Here is a 22,253-nt window from a genome sequence, read left to right on the forward strand (position 1 = left end):
GGTGCAGTGTAAGAGCACGCGGCACAGTTCCTGAGCTCTGGCTGCTGTGTGTTTATATCCAGAGTCTGAGCTGTGTGTACGTGCAGTGTAAGAGCACGCGGCACAGATCCTGTGCTCTGGCTGCTGTGTGTTTATATCAAGAGTCGAAGCTGTGTGTAGGTGCAGTGTAAGAGCACGCGGCACAGTTCCTGAGCTCTGGCTGCTGTGTGTTTAAATCCAGTGTCTGAGCTGTATGTAGGTGCAGTGTAAGAGCACGCGGCACAGTTCCTGAGCTCTGGCTGCTGTGTGTTTATATCCAGTGTCTGAGCTGTGTGTAAGTGCAGTGTAAGAGCACGCGGCACAGTTCCTGAGCCCTGGCTGCTGTGTGTTTATATCCAGAGTCTGAGCTGTGTGTAGGTGTGGTGTAAGAGCACGCGGCACAGTTCCTGAGCTCTGGCTGCTGTGTGTTTATATCCAGAGTCTGAGCTGTGTGTAGGTGCAGTGTAAGAGCACGCGGCACAGTTCCTGAGCTCTGGCTGCTGTGTGTTTATATCCAGTGTCTGAGCTGTGTGTAGGTGCAGTGTAAGAGCACGCGGCACAGTTCCTGAGCTCTGACTGCTGTGTGTTTATATCCAGTGTCTGAGCTGTATGTAGGTGCAGTGTATCGAGGTCTGAATCTAGCCTAAAAGGTGTGATTTCATGCCGGTAACTCTGGGGCAATGTAGACCCTCTGATTGAATGTGAAGGGTCTGAGTGCAGTGTCTGTGACCCGTATTAGATATATGTTCTTCCTTAGGCAATGTTGAGCTCTAAATGCAGCCTGTGAGTTTTGGCTGCAACATCTGTCCTCTGAGTGGGGTATGTATTCTGTGACATATTTGATTTTTGGTTGCATTGTATGTGCTCTGCTGCAGTGTAAGGGATTTATATATGGTATGCCCATCTGCACAATGTGTGTGTGTGTGTGTGTGTGTGCACGCGTGTGCTGCACATGTAATCTGATTGCGGAGCGTGCCTTCTGAGTGCTGTATGTGGTCTGGGTATAGTGTGCATGTGCCATGTAAGCTGTCTTTATGTTCTACTGTATGGTTTCTATGTACTGTGTATGTGAGAAAGGTCAGAGTTTGCTCTATATATATACTCTGAAATGTGGTATATGTGTGTAGCACATTATCATTGCCTGAGCCAGGTGTAGCGTATGCACTCTGTAAAGTATGCACATGTGATCTGTGTGTAGTACATGTGCTGTGGATGCAGTGCATGTGTGGTGGATGTGTGCAGGGTTCCATGTATGTTGTATTCACTCCCTGCATTTTGCGTTGTGTATGTCTGAGCTATGGGTACAGTGCATGGTGTCATGTCTTTTGAATTCACTCTGTGCCTGCTGTGCGCATGTGTGTGTGTGTGGGGGGGGAGAGAGAGCGCACTCTGGGAGTAGTGCCTGGTTGTATGTTGTATTCTATCAGAATGATGTGTGTGTAATTGTGAGCTCTGGGTGTATTAAATGGGTACAGGTCTTGTGTATTCACACTGTATTTGTGGTGTGTGTTTATGTGTGTGTGTGTTTATGAGTGATTCAGTGTATGTTGTGTGATCTGTAAGTGTAGGGTATGTCTCTATGTCTGTTATGTTCTCTCTGTGTGTGCTGTGTGTTTCTGTGTTGCAGTGAGTATGCATTCTAGGTGTAGTCCATGGTTTGTGGTCTGGTCACTCTGTACCTGTTGAGTGTGTGAGAGTTCTGAGTGCAGAGCATTTCTTTAGCCCTTTCTTCCAAGTGTCTGTGATCTGTGTGTCTGTGCTCTGTGTGTCTGTGTTCTGTGTGTTTGTGTTTTTGTTCCTTATTGCTGTGACCAGATATCTTATTAAATGTCTTCTTGGCCATCGCTGTGGATAATCTGGCAGACGCGGACCCTGTCAACAGCAAAAACGAAAAGTAAGGGGAAGTTCATGTCTTGTAGTACGCATTGTTACCGATAGTATGTGTCCATAGGTGTGTCCTGGTTATGTTATGTTGTTATGTTATAACAATTTATATAGCGACTAATACCCATAGGTGTCTAGGCACTTACGGTTCTCATACTATGTTACAGAAACTAATTTGTAAAAAGCCAAGTCTTGAGGTGTTTCCTAAATTCGAACAGGGATGAAATCTTCCTTGGAGAAGACGGGAGAGAGTTCCATATCCTGATAGTGCTATGTCTGAAACTCCTCCCCCCAGTTCATCCTTTTGACTCTGGAGGTGGGCATCAGGAAAGCATTTGCCGAGCCTAGCGGTCTGCTTGGAGAGTACCAGCTAAAAACGTGCCAAAGAAATCGTGGACCTTCTCTGTAAAGTGCCTTGTGTGCAGTAAAAAGTGCCTTGAATTTTACGCTCTGGCCGAATGGCAGCCAATGCAACTTCTGTATCCCAGCCCTAATGGACTGATGTTTGGGAACATCCAGCACTAATCTGGTGGCGGCATTCTGTACCGTTTGCAGTCTTCTGAGTAGATTGGACAGTAAGTGGATGTATAGGCCATTACAGCAGTCTAACTTTGATCGAACCAGAGAAGTCAGAACTGTTTTCCTGGTATTTTTAGGGATGAGCGGAAGAATTTACCGCAAGGTTTTAATAGTAGAAAATGCGGAAGACGCCACCTTCGAAATCTGAGACTTAAAATTATGCTTCTCATCTATTAAGACCCCCACATTTTTTACTTTAACCACCGGTGTAGGAGGGGGGCCTAAGGTGTTAGGCCACCAAACTGGCGACCATAGAGGAAAAAGCTTTCCAAACAGCACCGCCTCAGTTTTACTAGAATTCAGCTTCAAGCAGTGCCTACTCATCCAGTTGCTCAAAGAGACCATAAAGTCATGACGTTTGATGGAATAGTAAACATCCTTGTCTATAGTTGAAATGACCAACTGGGTGTCGTCGGCGTACGAGGTGGGAATTAGATCAAAACTTCTGATCAAAGGTGCTAATTCCGACACATAAATATTAAAAAGCGTAGGGGTCAGCGAGGAGCCCTGCGACACCCCACTAAGCAGAATTAAAGGTGCAGATTTAAAATCGCCTAGTTGGACTGTCTGAGTTCTTTCTGATAAAAACGACAATAAAAGTGATAGGGCCTTTCCTCCTAAACCTATGGTCTTTAATCGTTCTAACAGCAAGGTGTGGTCCACGGTATTAAATGCAGCGGACATGTTGAGGAGGATAAGAGCCGCCAACCCTCCACCATCTAGTGCAGTGGGGATTTCCTCTGTGGTCTTTATCAGAGCTGTCTCAGTGCTGTGACATGCCCTAAATCCAAACTCAATATGGTCTAGAATGTGGTTATCTAAAATATAAGTGGAAAGTTCTGCATTTGCAATTTTTACCACAATTTTCGGAGGAAACAGGAGCCTCGCAATAGGTGGGTAATTGTCCGGGTCCATTATATCCAGATTGGATTTTTTTAATAACGGCAAAATGCAGGCCTGTTTCCACATTGTCTGATCGAATATGCTAGAAAGCTCCGGACTAATAAGATGTCTGGATCCATTTTAAAATATCGATGTTAAAAATATAGATGAAAACAATATCGATGTAAAAATATCGATAACAACAATATCCACTCCCTATACATAAACAGGTAAGTACAATAATATCGATACAAAAATATCAATGTAAAAAATATAGAAGTAAAAAATATTGATTTTAACAAATTACATAACTTAAATAAAATAATTAAATAATATCAATATTATTAACAAAATACATTTAATGTAATATATATTTTAAATAATTATAACTAATAAACTTAATTTAATAAATATAAACAAAAAAAGTGTACATATACATATATTTACTTAAATACATTTTATTAACTAGTATCTTTATTTAATTTGTAAACATTTTAAAATATGTAAAATAAAATATACACATACATAAATAATTTTAAATTAAATTAAACATTCTATATTTAATTAACACATTAAACTATTAAAACAAAAGAATAAAATATACATTTAATAACAAAAAAAACACAATAGTAGTGAAAACGTTGGATAGCGATGGGGTAAAAATTACTATTCCCACTCGTGTGAGTGCAACAGTAGGAAAAGCTCTGGATAGCGGCGGAATATAAATTACTATTCTCACTCCAGTGAGTGCAACAGTAGGGAAAGTGCTAGATCCCACAACAATATAAAACAAAAACATCAACATTTTTATTACATTTAATTTTCAATATTAAGATAATTAATATTTTTATTTAAATATATTATTATTAACAAAGATAATACAAAATAATTAATTACACATTAATTAACACTGTAATATCCACAACACACACCTAAAATTAATTACACAATTACAATTAATACTTACGAATTAATTAATGGAAATTAATTTAAAAATGTTTCATAATTAATCAATAAAAAATAAATTACTTACCACCCCTCACACCATTTAGAGATATAAACACCACAACACACACCTGAAATTAACTAACCAATTAACATAATTAACTATTAACTGATTAATTGAAATTAATTAACAACTAATTATCAAACTATTACTAATTAATCAATTAACACATAAATTAGTCAATACAGTTTATATAATTAAATTACTTCCGACCCTATTCCCCTATGAACCCACAACTCGCTACGGAACTAAAAACGCAAAATTCAATACAAAAAAAATATTAACTACTATAAATATTTATTAAAATCTATATAATTAAATTACTTCCCACCCTATTCCCCTATAAACCCGCAGCCCACTACAGAACTAAAAACACAAAATGAAACTTAAAATACATTAATAACTAGTAAAATGTTAAAGCATATAATAAAATGACAAACAATTCTCATTAAAAACACTAAAATACATAACATTATTCATACTTTAATATTTTTGTCAACTATATTTTGTAAACGATATTTGAGACGTCGATATTTTTGAAATCGATATAACTTTCCTGCCAGTCGATATTCTTCCCCACGATATTTTTGAGGCGATATTTATGTCTCTTGATATTTATACGTCAATATTCCTGCTCTGCACCAAGATGGCCACTATTGTGGAGGATCCTCGGAGGGCAGGGATCATCCGGAGAGCCAGATTTGGTCATTGAGAGAAGGGTGGCTATTTGTACAGAGAAGGGTGGAGTGAAATTTAAGAGAGGCGTTAAGATCCTAGCTTCCCGTTCTGTGACATTAGTGTTTGATTTATACATGGCAAACTGATCATAAATTTGATCAACCTTTGATTTAAAAGCCTGGGCCAGTGTGTTACAGAAGTCTTGAGTACAATTAGCAGCATCGCCAATTTTAACAGTTGTCACATTGTTTATGATATTAAAAAGTTCCTTGCTGGATTTGCCCGCCTTCTCTATTTTCAGCCTATAATATTGGCTCTTCTCAGCAATAATTTTTTTTCTTCTAATCTGCTAACATTAATTTGTACTGATCTTTGCTTCATAATTTTTTCGCCACATTTTTTCTTGCCTCCTACAGGCTTGTTTGTCTAATCTTAGAGCTTTGGAAAACCATGGCGCAGTGACCGGTGATAGCTTCGCAAAATTGTATCCCAGCCAAGAAGTGTAGCTTCGGGCTGAGACCTCTACTTCCAACTCCGGATCTGGTTGACTTGGCACTAACCGGCTTTCGAGCAGACCTAAGTCAATCGTATGCCAAGCTTTCCCACTGAACTTAGTACTAGACATATTAGTTACATTGGGTCTAGGCGTGTCATAACGAAATATAACCGCGTGGTGATCAGACCATGTGAGAAGGAGGATGGATATGATGGAGATGGCAGGGTTATTAGTAAACAAGCCCTCCAAGATATGTCCTGCTTGATGCGTGGGGCCTTGGAGCAGCTGTCGAAGTCCTAATTCCGGTGTAATATCGTGAAGCTCCTGAATATCTTTATCGGCTAATGTTTCCAGATGGAAATTCATATCACCTAACATAGTGAAACCTCTCGATTGAATACCCAGTTCTAGTAAATACGCTTTTCCGAAAACTACTTCTAGAACCTGGCGGACGATAAATTAATACTCCTTTAAAAGTCTCTTGTTCAGATGGAGTAATTTTAAAAAGAAGGGCTTCGCAATCTGCAGAAGGTAATATTAAACAGTGGGATGCAAGTTTATTCCTGTGAATTAATGCAATCCCTCCACCTTTGTTCATGGGTGTGTCTTGCCTAAATACTTTATACCCACATGGCACAGCTATATTAAAATCTGAGTCAGATGTTTCTTTGCCCCAACTTTCCCTGACAAGCAAGGCATCCAGCTTGTTATCAAAAATAACATCTGCAATCTCATATTCATGCCTAATCAATGACCTAGCATTGATGAGCGCTCACTGAAGTTCTGTTTTACATAGACCGACATTGACCAAGTTTCTATCAGATTTCAGCTTCGCCCGAGCGCTCCTATGAATGTTACTGAGGCATTCTGGGCATTGAGAAAGTTCAGTTCTTAGCAGCTCTTCACAGGTGAATTGATGGCGTAACTTACCCCTAGTCTGACCTAGCGCAAACCGGCTCTCCTTTGAGTAGTTTATTCTGGGTTCAATTTTGGTGTTTGGGCCAGGGATCCTGGCCCTGGGCCCAGTCCAGGTGCGGAGGGGCTCAGACGGGCACCTTTGGCGCGACTGGGGAGCGCCCGCTGGGCGCGTGTGCTCCAGCTTGCACCTAAATAGTGGCCCCTGGAGCCTAGCGCGCTAACCAGACAGAAGTACCCCCGGAGGTGTAGCAGGTTGTGGTCTTCCCTCCGCAACAATCGGCAAGCCGTGCCAGACCAGGGAAGACCAAGCTTGTGTGCAAGAATACAGAGGCAAAGGTGAGGACTATCATGAAGTGCAGAGTGCATAGTAAAATCAAATTAAAACACAATTTAAAACAGTCCTGATAACAATTCAGGCGGGTGAGCAAATGAACAACTAAAGTGCGAGCGATTAAGAACTGCAGCAGCACTGAATGGCTGTAACAACAATAAGTGTTATCTATATATGTTTCCTGATGTTATCTATAGGTGTGTCCTGATGTTATATATATATGTTTCCTGATGTTATCTATAGGTGTGTCCTGATGTTATCTATAGGTGTATCCTGATGTTATCTATATATGTGTCCTGATGTTATCTATAGGTGTGTCCTGATGTTATCTATAGTGTTCCCTGGAGTTTTCTATAGGTGTGTCCTGGTGTTATCTATGGATGTGTCCTGGTGTTATCTATAGGTGTGTCCTGGTGTTATCTATAGGTGTGCCCAGTGGTTATTTATAGTGTGCCCTGGTGTTATCTATATATGTGTCCTGATGTTATCTATAGGTCCGTCCTAATGTTATCAATAGGTGTGTCCTGGTGTTATCTAAAGGTGTGTCCTGATGTTATCTATAGGTGTGTCCTGGTTTTATCTATAGGTGTTTCCTGATGTTATCTATAGGTGTGTCCTGGTTTTATCTATAGGTGTGTCCTGATGTTACCTATAGGTGTGCCCTGGTGTTATCTATAGGTATGTCCTGCTGTTATCTATAGGTGTGTCCTGTTGTTATCTATATATGTTTCCTGATGTTATCTATAGGTGTGTCCTGATGTTATCTATAGGTGTATCCTGATGTTATCTATATATGTGTCCTGATGTTATCTATAGGTGTGTCCTGATGTTATCTATAGTGTTCCCTGGAGTTTTCTATGGGTGTGTCCTGGTGTTATCTATAGGTGTATCCAGTGGTTATCTATAGTGTGCCCTGGTGTTATCTATATATGTGTCCTGATGTTATCTATAGGTCCGTCCTAATGTTATCAATAGGTGTGTCCTGGTGTTATCTAAAGGTGTTTCCTGATGTTATCTATAGGTGTGTCCTGGTTTTATCTATAGGTGTGTCCTGATGTTATCTATAGGTGTGTCCTGGTTTTATCTATAGGTGTGTCCTGATGTTACCTATAGGTGTGCCCTGGTGTTATCTATAGGTATGTCCTGCTGTTATCTATAGGTGTGTCCTGATGTTATCTATAGGTCTGTCCTAATGTTATCTGTAGGTGTGTCCTGGTGTTATCTGTGGGTGTGTCCTGATGTTATCTATAGGTGGGTCCTGGTGTTATCTATAGGTGTGCCCACGTGTTATCTATAGGTGTGACCTGGAGTTATCTATAGGTGTGTACTGGTGTTATCTATGGGTGTGTCCTGGTGTTATCTATAGGTGTGTTCTGGTGTTATATATAGGTGTGTACAGTGGTTATCTATAGTGTGCCCTGGTGTTATCTATATATGTGTCCTGATTTTGTCTATAGGTCTGTCCTAATGTTATCTATAGGTGTGTCCTGGTGTTATCTATAGGTGTGTCCTGGTGTTATCTATGGGTGTGTCCTGGTGTTATCTATAGGTGGGTCCTGATGTTATCTATAGGTTTGTCCTGATGTTATCTACAGGTCTGTCCTAATGTTATCTATAGGTGTGTCCTGGTGTTATCTGTGGGTGTGTCCTGATGTTATCTACAGGTGTGTCCTGATGTTATCTATAGGTGTGTCCTGGTGTTATCTGTGGGTGTGTCCTGATGTTATCTATAGGTGTGTCCTGATGTTATCTATAGGTGTGTCCTGGTTTTATCTATAGGTGTGTCCTGATGTTATCTATAGGTGTGTCCTGGTTTTATCTATAGGTGTGTCCTGATGTTACCTATAGGTGTGCCCTGGTGTTAGCTATAGGTATGTCCTGCTGTTATCTATAGGTGTGTCCTGATGTTATCTATAGGTCTGTCCTAATGTTATCTGTAGGTGTGTCCTGGTGTTATCTGTGGGTGTGTCCTGATGTTATCTATAGGTGTGTCCTGACATTATCTTTAGATCTGTCCTGGTGTTATCTGTAGGTCTGTCATGTTGTTATCTATAGGTGTGCCCTGACGTTATCTATAGGTGTGTCCTGGTTTTATCTATAGTTGTGTCCTGATGTTATCTATAGGTGTGTCCTGATGTTATCTATAGGTGTGTCCTGGTGTTATCTATAGGTGTGTCCTGATTTTATCTATAGGTGTGCCCAGGGGTTATCTATAGTGTGCCCTGGTGTTAAATATTATTGAGTAATGTCAGTAGGTTCTCTTTGACACCCAGAGGGCCTGCTGACGTACATTTCCTGGTGGCGCCCACCTCTAAATGAGGCCACCCCTGACTGGCAGCTCACTGTTTGCCGGAGGGCAGAGAGCGCTGCTCTGCACAGCTGCCCAGAATGGTTAACCATGCTTGAGATTGACTGAAGCTTTCCATGTATACATCTGCTTCTCAGAATTGTCTTCCATTCATACAATGCTTATGTTTAATGTGTCTTCGGTTTGCTGACTTGGACATTTGTCACCTTTTTATTTCTCACCAGAGATAAGAAAACAGAACCTGAAAAGAGTGAGAACGGCGATGTGAAGGTGAGTTATGCTTGGATGTAGTTGGCGGAGTACTACTACGCGGTATTCCACGAAGTTGAATAAAAACTCTGTGAATTCCGCCACTTTGCTCCGTCTGACTCCCAATTAATAAAACAGAGACCTCATATACTTTTGGTAGAATAACAAGTGTCTCTGTCTTTACATGCTAAAATGCATATAGTCATTTCACAAAAGTGAAAATTAAAATTTAGCAAGCAGTGAGAGAGGTGATGATTTGGGATCCTCCCGTAACCTCTGGAGAGAACCAAGCAGATGCCTTGAAATCAAAGAGCACATCTTGCTGAACGATTTGGTGGTGGTCCCATCGTCTTAGGACCACCCCAAGCACAGTTATGGGCAAAAATACTATCCCAACCAAAGGCCCTGCAAAGCATTATGGGACAAGATTAGCAGTGGGCAGTGAATATTATAGTATCCAATATCAAAATAATTCAACTAAGAGCTGTAGTTCAACTAGGGTGCAGGTGGGGGTATAGGGAGAGGTGGGTGCAGGTGGGGGCCGAGGGAGAGGTGGGTGCAGGTGGGGGTCGAGGGAAAGGTGGGTGCAGGTGGGGGTCGTGGGAAAGGTGGGTGCAGGTGGGGGTCGAGCAAAGAGGTGGGCGCAGGTGGGGTCGAGGGAAAAGTGGGTGTAGGTGGGTATCGAGGGAAAGGTGTGTGCAGGGTTGGGTCTAGGGAAAGGTGGGCGCAGGTGGGGGTCGACGGAAAGGTAGGTGCAGGTGGGGGTCTAGGGAAAGATGGGTGCAGGTGGGGATCGAGGGAAAGGTGGGTGCACAACGCAAAATGCCCAAACTTCGGTATCCAGGTTCCCACACCATCTATCCAAAGGCAATGCCCTATGGATGAATTTATCAGGGATATTTGCCTACGCCTTTCCTCCTCTCCCACTAAATGCATGTGCCTACCTGCCTCCCTGGGTACCTTTACCTGTTGCAGTGACATCTTACTTAGATACATACATACATGGACATCTCTAAATACTCTTACTAACTCCATTCTCACCGTCTGCTGGAAAACAATGTAACAGTGGAGTCGATGCCCATACGCACTATCACCGAAAGGAGGAGTCACCTTACCTCGTGACTGGAAAAGACTTCTTTTAAGAATAACAACTTGCAAACATCCAGTCACAACACTAGATGGCAGGAGTATGCAAAGCATGTGAATCTACAGCTTTACATGCCAAGAACAGATGCATCCTGGGTAAGTAACATTATCCTTCTCCTGTTTACGCGTCTCCTGGGAAGGTGTACCATTTTTCCGGATTCCCAGGTCTCCCACTCATGGTAAATCTGTGAATGCCCGTGCTCTGACGATGGAAGGCCTCCCTGGGGCAGAGTAGGGCAACGCAGCAAGCTGTGCCCCCTTGCATTACCCCATATTTACAAAGCCACGCCGTGCTACACAAGGACCCTGCATTGCTCGAGGCGTAGGAGGGATCACGCACGTTTTTAGTCCATGGAAGGGCCGTGCACTGCTCTGGGCGCAAGAGGTACCATTCAAGGCTGTGGGCGCCAGAAGGACTGCGCAAGCCTTTGGACGCCGGAACGGCCGTGGAGGCGCTAGTGCTTCCGTTCATCGTAGATTGGTCCATGATGTGCTCGGGTGCTCTTCTGCCCTCCTCATCTCTGGGATACTGTGTTAGTGCAAAGCAAGGGGACTGAACGTACCCGGGTTATCCTTAGTTGGTGTTACTGTCTAGACGTGTACCCTGTACGTCTGCCTTTTGATTCTCAACGAAGGCTTTCATTTTACTTCTTCTTTCACAGGTTCCTTTGGAAGAGGAAGAGGCTGAGGCTGAGGCTGAGGAAGACGAGAGTTCCGAAGGTACGGGCCTTTGTTGCATTGAGCTGAAATATAGACACATCCATTTTGTGCTTGAGATCCTTGTCTGTCATGAAGGGGAAACAGTATTTTATTTTTCTGCTCGTGAGAAGGAGTTCTCAGATTTCCTTGGCCAGGGGTCACAGCTATGCCCCCCCCCCCCTCGATCATAGGGTCATTCTGGCTTTTCGGATGTAGTTGAAGCCAAAGGAGTGAATTCTGCATCAATGCAGTGAAGAAGCAGCATTCTAAGTGACTATTTAGTTTGTAAACTTTGGGATACAGGTGATATCAGAAGTCTTTGCAAGCATCTTAGACTGTGCAGTGACCAGCAATGACCACCTGCAGCGAGAGGAGAACTTGGGCCAGACCTTCACCCTTAGAACAAGCTGCACAAAAACTCTACGCTGCCTTCATCCTAAGATGCGAACATGCCCAGGGGCTGTTGTAGATGCACACCGTTGACATATTGAGCGGCAGCCGCTGTCGCACTCCTACGATGGTCCAGAGACTCTTACAGTACGCAGAGCTGAGCTCCTCACCCAGCCTGTAGCTACATCCAGTCTGGTTTCAACAATGATCAACAAATATGCAAATAATGGCAAGTGAAATTCACATCTGTAAATATTCTTTCTGTATATCCATTGTGGATATTGTGAGGGAAGTTTACTGCTTGGTGGGCTGACAATCCCACCCCTTGTACTTTAGGACGGGGACCTTGGTTTCAGGGACAGCTCCGATTGTGGTGAGCTCAGATACAGGAGGTTCAAGAGATGCTGTGACACTGAGCTCCTTACTGCGAGGCGAGGTCCAAGACTGCGAGCAGTGTCCGATTGCTGAACACAAGGCTGCCTTGTCTTAATGCCACCTCCGGCCTCTTTCTTCCTCCTCACTATTCTTCCTTTCTCTGTATTACACTCTTCCATGCTCTTTTCCATACCCGGTTTTTCCCATTGTCAATGTTTTCCTCTTTCGCCGTTCTCTCTCTTGCTCTGGCTCAAAGTCTCAAGAGTGAGTGTTGGTGCCTCTCACCCACAACCACTGGTCCCAGGTAACCTCTGGCGTTGAGGCGTGCAGGCTTGTCTCTGGAATAGTCCTCGGTGCAAGAGGTGGCCCCACTCCTGTGTGGCTGATTCTCCTCCGCTCTCACGCTGCCCCCCAAAGATCATCTCTCATTGAGAAGTTGTGCTCAGGAGCAGCCCCATACACTACAGGGGGCGCGCTGTCTCTAGGCCGTCCGAGTGTCCTCCAGCTTGGCGTGGAATCCTGGGCCTCCATGATGATGTCACAGGGTGACGCCCACCTCCTCCATCTTAGCTCTGGCTTTGCCTCAGAGCAGAGGGACTTGGAAAGCCTTGAGCCCCTGAAGTGAAGGCGACAGCACTCAGGCTCTCTGGGTGCAAAGACGCCCAGCGAAGCGCGATCTCATCTGCTGCACTGGAATCTTCAAGGCCCCAACAAGACTGCGGTGGAAGGCGGTGGACCCAGGGGTAGTGTTGGTAATAGGCCTCATTCATGCACTCATTCACCTTTACTAAAACAAGTTCTATAATATGGCAGACCCACAAATCCGATTTTTCACATCAAAGCCTTGTGACAACCGGATTGGCACCCTGGCCATCCTTTAGTGGACACCCCAACTGCGGTCACACTGAGACCCCGCATCTCACTAGTGAGGGCCAATCTGCTTGTGCGGCCAGAGTCAGGCTGGAACTAAAAAACAGGCCCGGACACTGGAAAAAAAGTTATTCACATTCTTTCACAAAATGCCACTGGGGTATTTTGTGGGGCAGCTTGTGGTACAGGAGGTTTTTAAACCTTGTATTTCTTGGAGCATTGGCCAAGGCTGCAAATACTGCAGCTCTAAAAAATCAGGGCTTATTTCCAGTTTGTCTTTTGAGGCTAGTCACAAAGGTAACTAACGCTTTGGAGTATATTTGCATGTGTGAGCTTACTCTTACACTTTTGAGCAACTTTATTATGTGTGGCTATTCACAAAATCCAAGTGTATACTTATTTACCTGTCTCCGCCCCCTGATAAAGGAGCGCAGCCACATTCATGAGTGGACGTTACTACTGCCAGAAAGAAACAGTAGTAACTCCAACTCCACACATGGTCAACAACAAATACTGCAACACTGTCTCATAGAAAATGCTGGAGATGGACTTCAAATTAAAAATCATGGGAAATTTAAATTAATTTAAATTATTTAAAATAGTTAACGATATAAATGAGAATTTTTAAATTTAATTACAAAATATTTTGACAACTTTTTGAATTATTAATGTAACATTAGTTTTTATTAAAAGATATTCAAACATCTTTTAATTAATTCTGCACATCATTTTTAATATTTAATAATGCAAAACATTCTTGGGTGAGAGTATATTTTTTATTTTAAACTTCAGAAGATTTCTTTTTATTTAATATATTTAAATTAATTAATTAAATATTTAATTCACAATTACGTTAATAGTGCTGTAGCATTTTAATTTTGTTCTGTAGTTAAAATATGTAAAATTAATTTAAATAATATCTAACCTACCAATGATGTACTCCTTTATTGCAAAGCCTTATTAACCTTTTTAACATTCCCTGTACTTTACCATAAAGAGATCGCCACCTTGACTGTGAAGTCTCCCTATGCTACAGTATAGGGAAATATAAAAACGTGTATTTAACAAAAAAAAATGTAAAAAAAAAAATGTGTAGAAGAGGCGAAAGATAGCTTGTGCAGGAGGCTCCCCACCCCCAGTAAAGGTAGACTCTCACCCCCAAGTTCACAGAAGGTTCTTGGAGGGCTGTTCCCTGTGTATCCATTCTTGGGCGCTGCAGTGCTGGCAGCAGGGGCTCAGCCTCCTGTCTTGACCGGTGCTCTGTTCCTTCTTCCAGGTGATGACGAGGACAGCCTCCCAGAGTCGCACATGGACAAACTGGCGGACTTTGCACCCAAGGAGAAGGTGGTGCCCATTCCAGAAGGAAGTGCCTTCTTCATCCTCAGCAGCACCAACATGTGGGTACCTTGCAAGTGCTTGTTTTGTGTTATGTTGTACTGTACTGTAGTGCATTGCATTGTATTGTATTGTGTTGTGTTGCGTTGTGTTGCATTGCATTGTATTGTATTGTGTTGCATTGCCTTGCATTGTATTGTATTGTATTGCAGGCCGCGTGTGTATAGAGCAAACTACTCTTCCGTAGGATGCGTGCTGCACTGAGTAAATTGATAAAATGTAAATTGATACTTGTATAGCGCACTACTCACCCGCAAGGGTCTCAAGGCGCTTGTACGAATATCGCTGTGCAACCCATCCTGGCTTTCCCTGTGAGGTGTCCACTCCTCGGCACCCCCAAGGTGGAGGCCAGGCATCCTTAGCGTTGTGGGGGCCGTTGTGGAGATTAAGCAAGCTATTGCCCAGAGTTGCAGAGTGGGACTCCATGATTGGAATAGGCACCGAGGCGAGAATTATCAGGTCATCAGGGTCTGCTGCTCTAACCATTGAGCCACACTCAGTGTGTGCTTGAAAGAGTGATTGTTTTCTTTGGTTTAAGTCTACGTGGAAAGTGTTTTCATGTCATGCGTGATGGGACGCAGCACTTGGCGTGTGATGGATGAGGGAATTTGTGGTATACACGTGCATTTTATAGTGTTTTGGTATGCTGGTAGCTCTGGTTAGCTGTGCATGTCCCATTATCCTGTTTGTAACTTTTATGTGCTCAATCCAGCGTTCCATGCTTGCTGCGGCAGGAGTTGTAGCGCTCTGAGATTATTGATCTGGGGGAGGTAATATGTGTAGAGCACCGTGAAACGAGTTAGCAGTTGGTAGGACTTGGTGACACTCCTCCTTTGTGCGGTTGTCAAGAAGTGCGGTTTGCCACTATGCACTGTGCAGTGTTCATCCTTTGTGTCGTTGACGTTACTGGTTTCAGTGCTCAGAGCATGTCCTCTGTTTGGGGCCTGTGGGCTGAACTACGTTAGAGGCCTCCTGTGGATAGCAGTAACGCACATCTGTTCCGAGGAACCTCTCGGATTGGTATCAAATTATTATTTCCGTCCGCGTCCTTCTATTGGCAGCACCGTTCACTAGACCCGGGATATGCCAGACACATTAGTGATGGAGACGGCGTCCTGAGATAGTGCATGATAGATGTCATACGATGACGTAGCCATTATATCGTATTTAGACACAGAGGGACCTTAGAATGACTAACGCTCTCCAAAGGTGGATCTTTTATTTATTCGCGTGCTTGAATCATATCCCATCGTCAGGCTGGGAATCCCCGGAACATTAAAATAGCAGCATGCTGTGTAAAATATATAATGTAAAATGGACATAGGCCTGACACAACTTTGTATGTTTAGTAACACATCCACCTCATTTGAAAGAACCCAAACCTCAACCAATGAGGTGGAAGCTTAAGTGCTCCTACTCGCGCTAGAGGCCACCACAGCTCTGATTTTAAAGCACAAGTGTGAGAATAAAATACAATGAGCCTCTGACCGGGGAGGAGGGAGGGTCGGATTTGAATATATAAAAGATATCAATGTTGGAGAACTGGAGTTATGTTTAAGTAACTAATTTCTCCTCTAACATTGGATCCTTTATATATTCACATGATTGATTCAGAATAGCAACCACTACACTATATAAGGTACAAAAAAGCATGAAAAAGGTTCACCCTCAGTTAAAGAGGTTTCTCAGGACTGCCTGGCCTGCTGCTGCGTCCGCTTCTACGTCCACGTCTAGGCATTGATGCTTCATTAACGTATGCCTGCTCCTCCAAGTGGCGCATTGCAGACGCCTTTCAAAGGCACCCGGGCATAGGGCCCGATTCACAGAACTAACTTAAGACAAAATCCTAAACTACTTTTGGTATTCACAGAAGTTAGGATTTTGTCTTAAGTTTTTCTTAAGACAAACTTAAGACAGTCTTAAGACAGACTCAAGATTTTGTCCTAAGTTCGTCTTAAGTCTGTCTTAAGTTTGTCTTAAGTCAAAATCCTAACTTCTGTAAATGCCAAAAGTAGTAAGTTTAGGATTTTGTCTTAAGTTAGTTCTGTGAATCGGCCCCATAGAGTGCTGCAGTTGAAGCCGTGCCCCTGGTGGAATGTGCCCTCTCTCCTCGATGGAGAGGATGATTGGCATTGGCACGGTAGAAAAGAATACAGGGTGAGAGTCAACGTACTACCCCGTTTGGACAGGGGTTGTCTTTCTGTGGTTGTGAAAATAACACACATAGCTGCTCTGCTGTGTGTATGTCCTTGGTTTTGTCTATATAGAATTCGAAGCATCTACGCAAGTCTAGAGAGGGTGATGATCTTTCTGCCGATGAAGATGGATTAGGAAAGAAGGATCTAAGAAGGACCGACTCATCCACATGCGAGTCAGGAGGCACCGTAGCAATCTAAGGTTGGTTCTGAGCATCACGTGGTCCTTAGTGAACCTTAGAAAAGGTTCTCCGATGGTGAAAGCCTGAACCTCTCCCGCTCTCCTATCGGATGTCAGAGCCAGGAGTAGTGCTGTCTTCCATGAAACAAATCTTAAGTGCGTTCTATGTCTAGGTTCAAAAGGAGGTAACAACAGCTGACTGAGGACTGAATTAAGTTCCCATGGAACCGGGGGATGCCGAAGAGGTGGAAAAGCTCTGAAGAGACCTTTCACCAACTGTCTGATGATCCTTTGTAAAAATCGAAGTAGATGTCGCACTGGCAGTCCTTCTGCGTCAGACGGAGCCTGACTAAATAATATTTGAGACCTCTTTTGGCCAAAGGTTCGCAAATATTGCCGGATCTGAGAAGGTTTTATTTGAAGCGGAAGATGACCATTATTCCTGCACCGGACACAGGAATGTTTCCATTTAGCGTTGTGAGTGTCAATGGTCACTGGAGCACGAGCCTGCGCTAGAATCTGTTTACATTCTTGCAATAAATCCAAATGGCCAAATTCTAGGTGGTCAGGTACCATTTTGTCAAGTTCAGTGACGTGGGATCATGGTACAGAATCTCTCCCTATCCTCTTTAAAAAAAGATACCATGTTGGAGAACTGGAGTTACAGGTGAGCTACTCATTTCTTGCGTTCATTGATCTGTTGCTCCCCTGTCAGGGTGTAGGTGTGTGGTGCCCAGAGCAGACCTCCTCTTAACACAAAGTAACTATCCCTTTGCTGTGACTGTGAGTGTGGACTGTACCCGGGAGTGATAATCCTCTAGACCAAGGAGAAACCATCGTACCCCTGAGGATGTATGTCCGACCGTGCCCAGGAACAAGGCCTCTAATCCCAGGAGCAGTGGTCGGAATGTTTGGGTTGTACCGAGGCCCAATAATCCTTTAACGTCAGCAGTAACACCCCCACCCTGTCAATGCGCAGGTAAATGGTGCTCAGGACAGAAATACTCTAATTCCAGGATGAATTATCTCCACCCTGTGGATGTATGTGTCATCAGTAATCGGACACTAAGGCGTCACTAGTCTGGTTGTATAAATGTCCCAGTGGACAGTACCCAGGAATGGCAGTCCTGTAACCCAGGAGTGATGTTCTCCACCTGAGAATGTGTGAGTGGTCTGTACCGAGGAGTGACGTCCGCTAATCTCAGAAACAACAATCTTTAAGAATAGCGATCACTAATGGGTCGCACATTGACCCACCTCATGAATATTAATGAGGTCGGTTTCAATTTGCAACTCATTAGGCATCGCAGCCATCACAGCAATGGTGGTCTGTTGGGGTCAGCAGTCCACCATTTCTGTGATTGCTTTTAATGAAACAATCTTTTTTTTTAAATGCTGAATATTTTCCTTAAAATGAAAACGGGATGCTTTTCAAAAACAGAAATTAAAAGTGTTCTTTTGATGCTTTAAGAGCAGGCAGTGGTCCGTGGGACCTCTTCCTGCTCTTAAAAATGTGTTCCCAGCCATTCTCAAAGGGGAATTGGTCCCTTGGGGACCTGTTCACATTAGCCAATGGGTCACCACCATTTTTCAAATGGCGGTAAAATGTAAAGGTTTTGAAACCGCATTTTGATGGCAAAACATTCGCACTGGGGTTTGATATTGGTAAAGAACGCCCTAAACAGTCCCCTTCCTAATACTGAATCAAAAACCCCAAGTTATATGAATCGCTATTTGAGCTTTGCAGATGCCAAAAAGCAATGTTGCGGTTGCAAAGCGCCCAATTCTGTGAATCCGGCCATGTGTGACCATAAACATGGACTGCACGTGTGGCCCAGAGTCCTCCAAGCTTAGGAGTGACTCTCCTAGCTGTATAGATGTGTGTGTGAGATGTACGCAGGGATGGTTATTTCAAGGGCAGGAGTAACTCCTGAGGTTTTTCCCCCAATTTATCTTCATGCATTTTACAATAAATCCAACACTGGCCTCAGTCTGGGTTTATTATGCTGAGAAATTTCATATCAAACTTCCCAGAATTCAGTAAAACCACCATGGAGCTGCTGAGGAATGAGAAGCTCCCTGTCCATGCACCTCATATGGCTTCAGTGCACTTACAATGTCTAAGAGTGGACGGAGACACTGTAGGGGCAGGGCATGGTGTTCATGCAGCTTTGCCCTCATCTGTGGTATAGTGCACCCTGCCTTAGGCCTGTGAGGCCTGCTAGAGGGTGACTTACCTATGCCACAGGCAGAGGCGGGTAGACATGGCACACAGGGATGTCGACTCTTCAGTTTTGTCCGCACTCAAGCACACAGTCCGCAGTGGAAGTGCGCATGTGTTTCATGAGGGGTCACTGAGGTGGCACAATAAATGCTGCAGCCCTTAGAGACCCTTTCTGGTCACATGGCCCATGGCAACAGTTGTGCGTTTTACAAGGGACTTATCTGTGTGCCAGGGGTGTGCGCATGGTAGAAACATAGGTACAGTTTAGGGAAAGAACACAGGTCGCGGGGACCTGATTAGCAGGAACCAGTGCACACTCAGTCAAAGTGCATCAGAAATCTGGCAAAAAGTGGGGGATAACCATACAAAAAGGGGCACTTTCCTACATCTGCTTTTACTGAATTTTTGTGAACAGTAAAATGGCATCTAATTAAATGCGAAAAATAAAGGAAAGAAGGAGCCTGTCGGGTGAGAGTTCAAGGACTGCATGGAAACAATATACTGTTACTTTAAGGAGCCAACAGATTCCCCTCTCAGCGTGCAGTACTGGCAGTTTGCCTCACAGCCTCATCTCTCTTCTCCAGCTCATGCTGAGAGCATCTCAGAGTACTCTCTGGGTTTCTTTACACAGTTTTTTCTTAACTTTTTTTCATGCAAAGATAGTTTTTCAGCTTCATTTGATGTCTTTAAAGCTGCTGTACATTTTACACCCATTTTTACATCTAAAGGGAAGAATATTTTCACAAGCATTCCTTCACTTTTTGTGAAATGCCATTCTTGTGGGCAAAAAAAGCCTTCATCAGACTCACATTCTGTGTTTGTTGTCTGTCTTCCTGCCTCTCACTCAGTAAGAGTGTGCATTTTATCAAAATATGTCAATCAAAGCCATAAAAGCCGACAAGGACATTCACCTCAGAGGAAAGCTTGAGAACCTGCACCAGATAGAAGAGAAGGAAAAACAGATAAAAAAGGACTGAGAAGGGTCTACTCCAGAACCTCTTGTGACTAAAGACTCCCACATTGGAAGATCTAAAGAGAGGCAGCAATAAACGCATCGCCACCATCATTCTGGGCATTTTCACCACCCTTGAGCGCACCGGTCGACCTCAAGGAAGACGTCTGCAGAGACTTGATTGTCATCAAGTAGTACGACGAAAGCACTGCTGGTATTGATTACAACACAACAGGTACCATTGAATCCACCATCGAGGTTGTTACAAGTTCTCACATCTCAACCTTTGACGGCTAGATTGTCAATGGCGGACTACTCGACACCTACTTATCATCGGTCAATGTCGAGAAGATAGACTTTATTAATGTCGACATCGAGATCATCGTCAAGACACTCGCTGTCAAGGAGATCAACATCAAGACATTCAGAAGTCTCAGTTTTCTCAGATGCTTCTGATATTCATCAACGAGAAGAAGAGGAAAAAAAAATTGTTCTAGACCCGCTCTTATTATACCACAAGAGGATCCTATTGAAGAACATCTTATTCCGCTAGACTTGCCTCCTAGACCTTTTTCTCCAATAAGTTCTTCTACGCAACCACTGGAGCCAGGATCAAGACCAAGAGCCATAGTTTCACCAGAAACTGACAGACCTTTACATCCAACTCCTCCAAGACATTCAACTCTAAGAAGAAGGAAACAAAGATGTTCACATTCTCGTTCTCCATCACCAACTCAGTCTTATTCCACTGACTCTTAATCCACAGACACGCCTACCTCTCCAGCTGCGTCATCTCCTGTAGATGTCATTGCTACTTTTCAAGATGTATTAGTCAGAGGTGCCACTACACTTAACATACAACTGCAAACACCTCAAACAGCAGTTCTGGTGAAAATGGAGACTCTGCAACCGAGAGGTTCACCCCAACCTGCTTTACCTCTCATACTGGGATTTGTGGAACTTGCAACAAAAAAAGCTCCTTACACCAGCTAATGCTAAAGTTGCAACACCAATTGCTCCTGAAAAAATACAAAGTCTCCAATCAAGATCCTACTTATCTGAGAAGATCCCAAACCAGACTCGGTAATAGTCTCTTAGGTAAGAAAGAAACATCCTTCGGCACTCGGAGGCTTCAGTCCCTCCTGAAAAGAAGAGAAAGAGACTGGATTCAGTAGGAAGCAAAAATTGTAATTCTTCAGCTGTGACTTTTAAGAACTCCAGTGCGTCTGCTCTATTAGCAAGTTATGATCAAGCACTATGGGAATCTTTTGCTGCGTTTGCAGATGATCTTCTAAAAGACAGAACACGAGAGACTTCATGGAAACTGTTCAAGATGGTCAAACTTTCTCAAACCAATCTATAAGTTCCACCATAGATGAAGCAGACCTGGCCATAACACAATTCTGCCCTGGTATCTCTCTTAGCAGGTTGTCTTGGCTTCGATTTACTTCCCTAAAGCTGGGTACTCAATTGAAGGTCTTAAACCTTCTTTTCACTGGGCCAGTTTTGTTTTGGACCCCACAGCGACAAAGAAATTGAGAGAATGAAGAAAGAGGCAGGAAGCCTGAAAGCATTTGGTTTAGAAAAACAAAAGAGGTTCTATTGTTCCCAATAACACAGGAGGGACTATAGATTTCAGTCACAACAGAGGGTTCTATCCACTCAATGGTCTATCTGTTCTTAATCTCAGGGTCATCACTAGCGACATCAACAACAGTAGTTCCATCCTAGGAGAAATTAATTTACGCAAGAATTCAACATCAACCACAGCAAACACAGCTGCAATATTCTTCCAAGACATGAGCACCATCAAGACAGTGAGAATCACACTCCCTTGATCTGTTTCTTACTCCAGTGGGAGGGAGTGTATCACATCACCTACCAGATTGGAGGTTAAAAACCACCGACAGATGGATCTTGCAGTTCATCCAGAACGGATATTACACCCAATTCAAAAAATCCTCCACCTTCAGTACTTTCAAAGCCAGCACCAAAACAACAATTGCTGCAACTATAAAAGGAGGTGCGATCTCTACTCCAAAAATGAGCAATATGACTAGTTCCTTTATCTCAAAAAGGAAAAGGTATCTATTGAAGATATTTTTGGTACCCAAAAAGAGCCAACAAACTGACTTCAGGCCTATCCTCGATCTAAGAAAGGCAAACAAATGGATCAAGAAACAAAAATTCAGGATGCTAGCCTTGCATCAGATATACCCACAGTTAATAAAAGGAGACTGGATGTATTCTGTGGATCTCCAAGGCGCATATTTCCATATAGCCATAGCGCAAAAACAGAGGAAATTCTTAAGTTTTACAGTGGGAAAAGCTCATTATCAGTACACAGTCCTTCCATTCGGACTCAAGTCAGCACCCACAACATTCTCAAAATGCATGGCTGTGGTTGCAGTTCACCTCCAGAGAAAGAAGATTTACATTTGCCCCTCTCTAGATGATTGGGTAAGACACCTTCATAT

The 22,253-nt window shown here is 43.3% G+C and overlaps 1 protein-coding gene across 1 annotated transcript in view; it reads left to right on the forward strand.

Moving 5' to 3' along the window:
- Window positions 1-22,253, forward strand: part of CACNA1F (calcium voltage-gated channel subunit alpha1 F) — a 291,317-nt gene that overhangs the window by 118,432 nt on the left and 150,632 nt on the right. Inside the window, exons 17-20 of the mRNA XM_086940156.1 lie at window positions 1,834-1,912; window positions 9,325-9,370; window positions 11,158-11,215; window positions 14,106-14,226. Coding sequence (XP_086796282.1) covers window positions 1,834-1,912; window positions 9,325-9,370; window positions 11,158-11,215; window positions 14,106-14,226 — 304 coding nt within the window. The remainder of the gene's footprint in view (window positions 1-1,833; window positions 1,913-9,324; window positions 9,371-11,157; window positions 11,216-14,105; window positions 14,227-22,253) is intronic.

The sequence above is a fragment of the Lissotriton vulgaris genome, chromosome 10, assembly GCF_964263255.1.
Source record: "Lissotriton vulgaris chromosome 10, aLisVul1.2, whole genome shotgun sequence".
Classification (NCBI taxonomy): Eukaryota; Metazoa; Chordata; class Amphibia; order Caudata; family Salamandridae; genus Lissotriton; species Lissotriton vulgaris.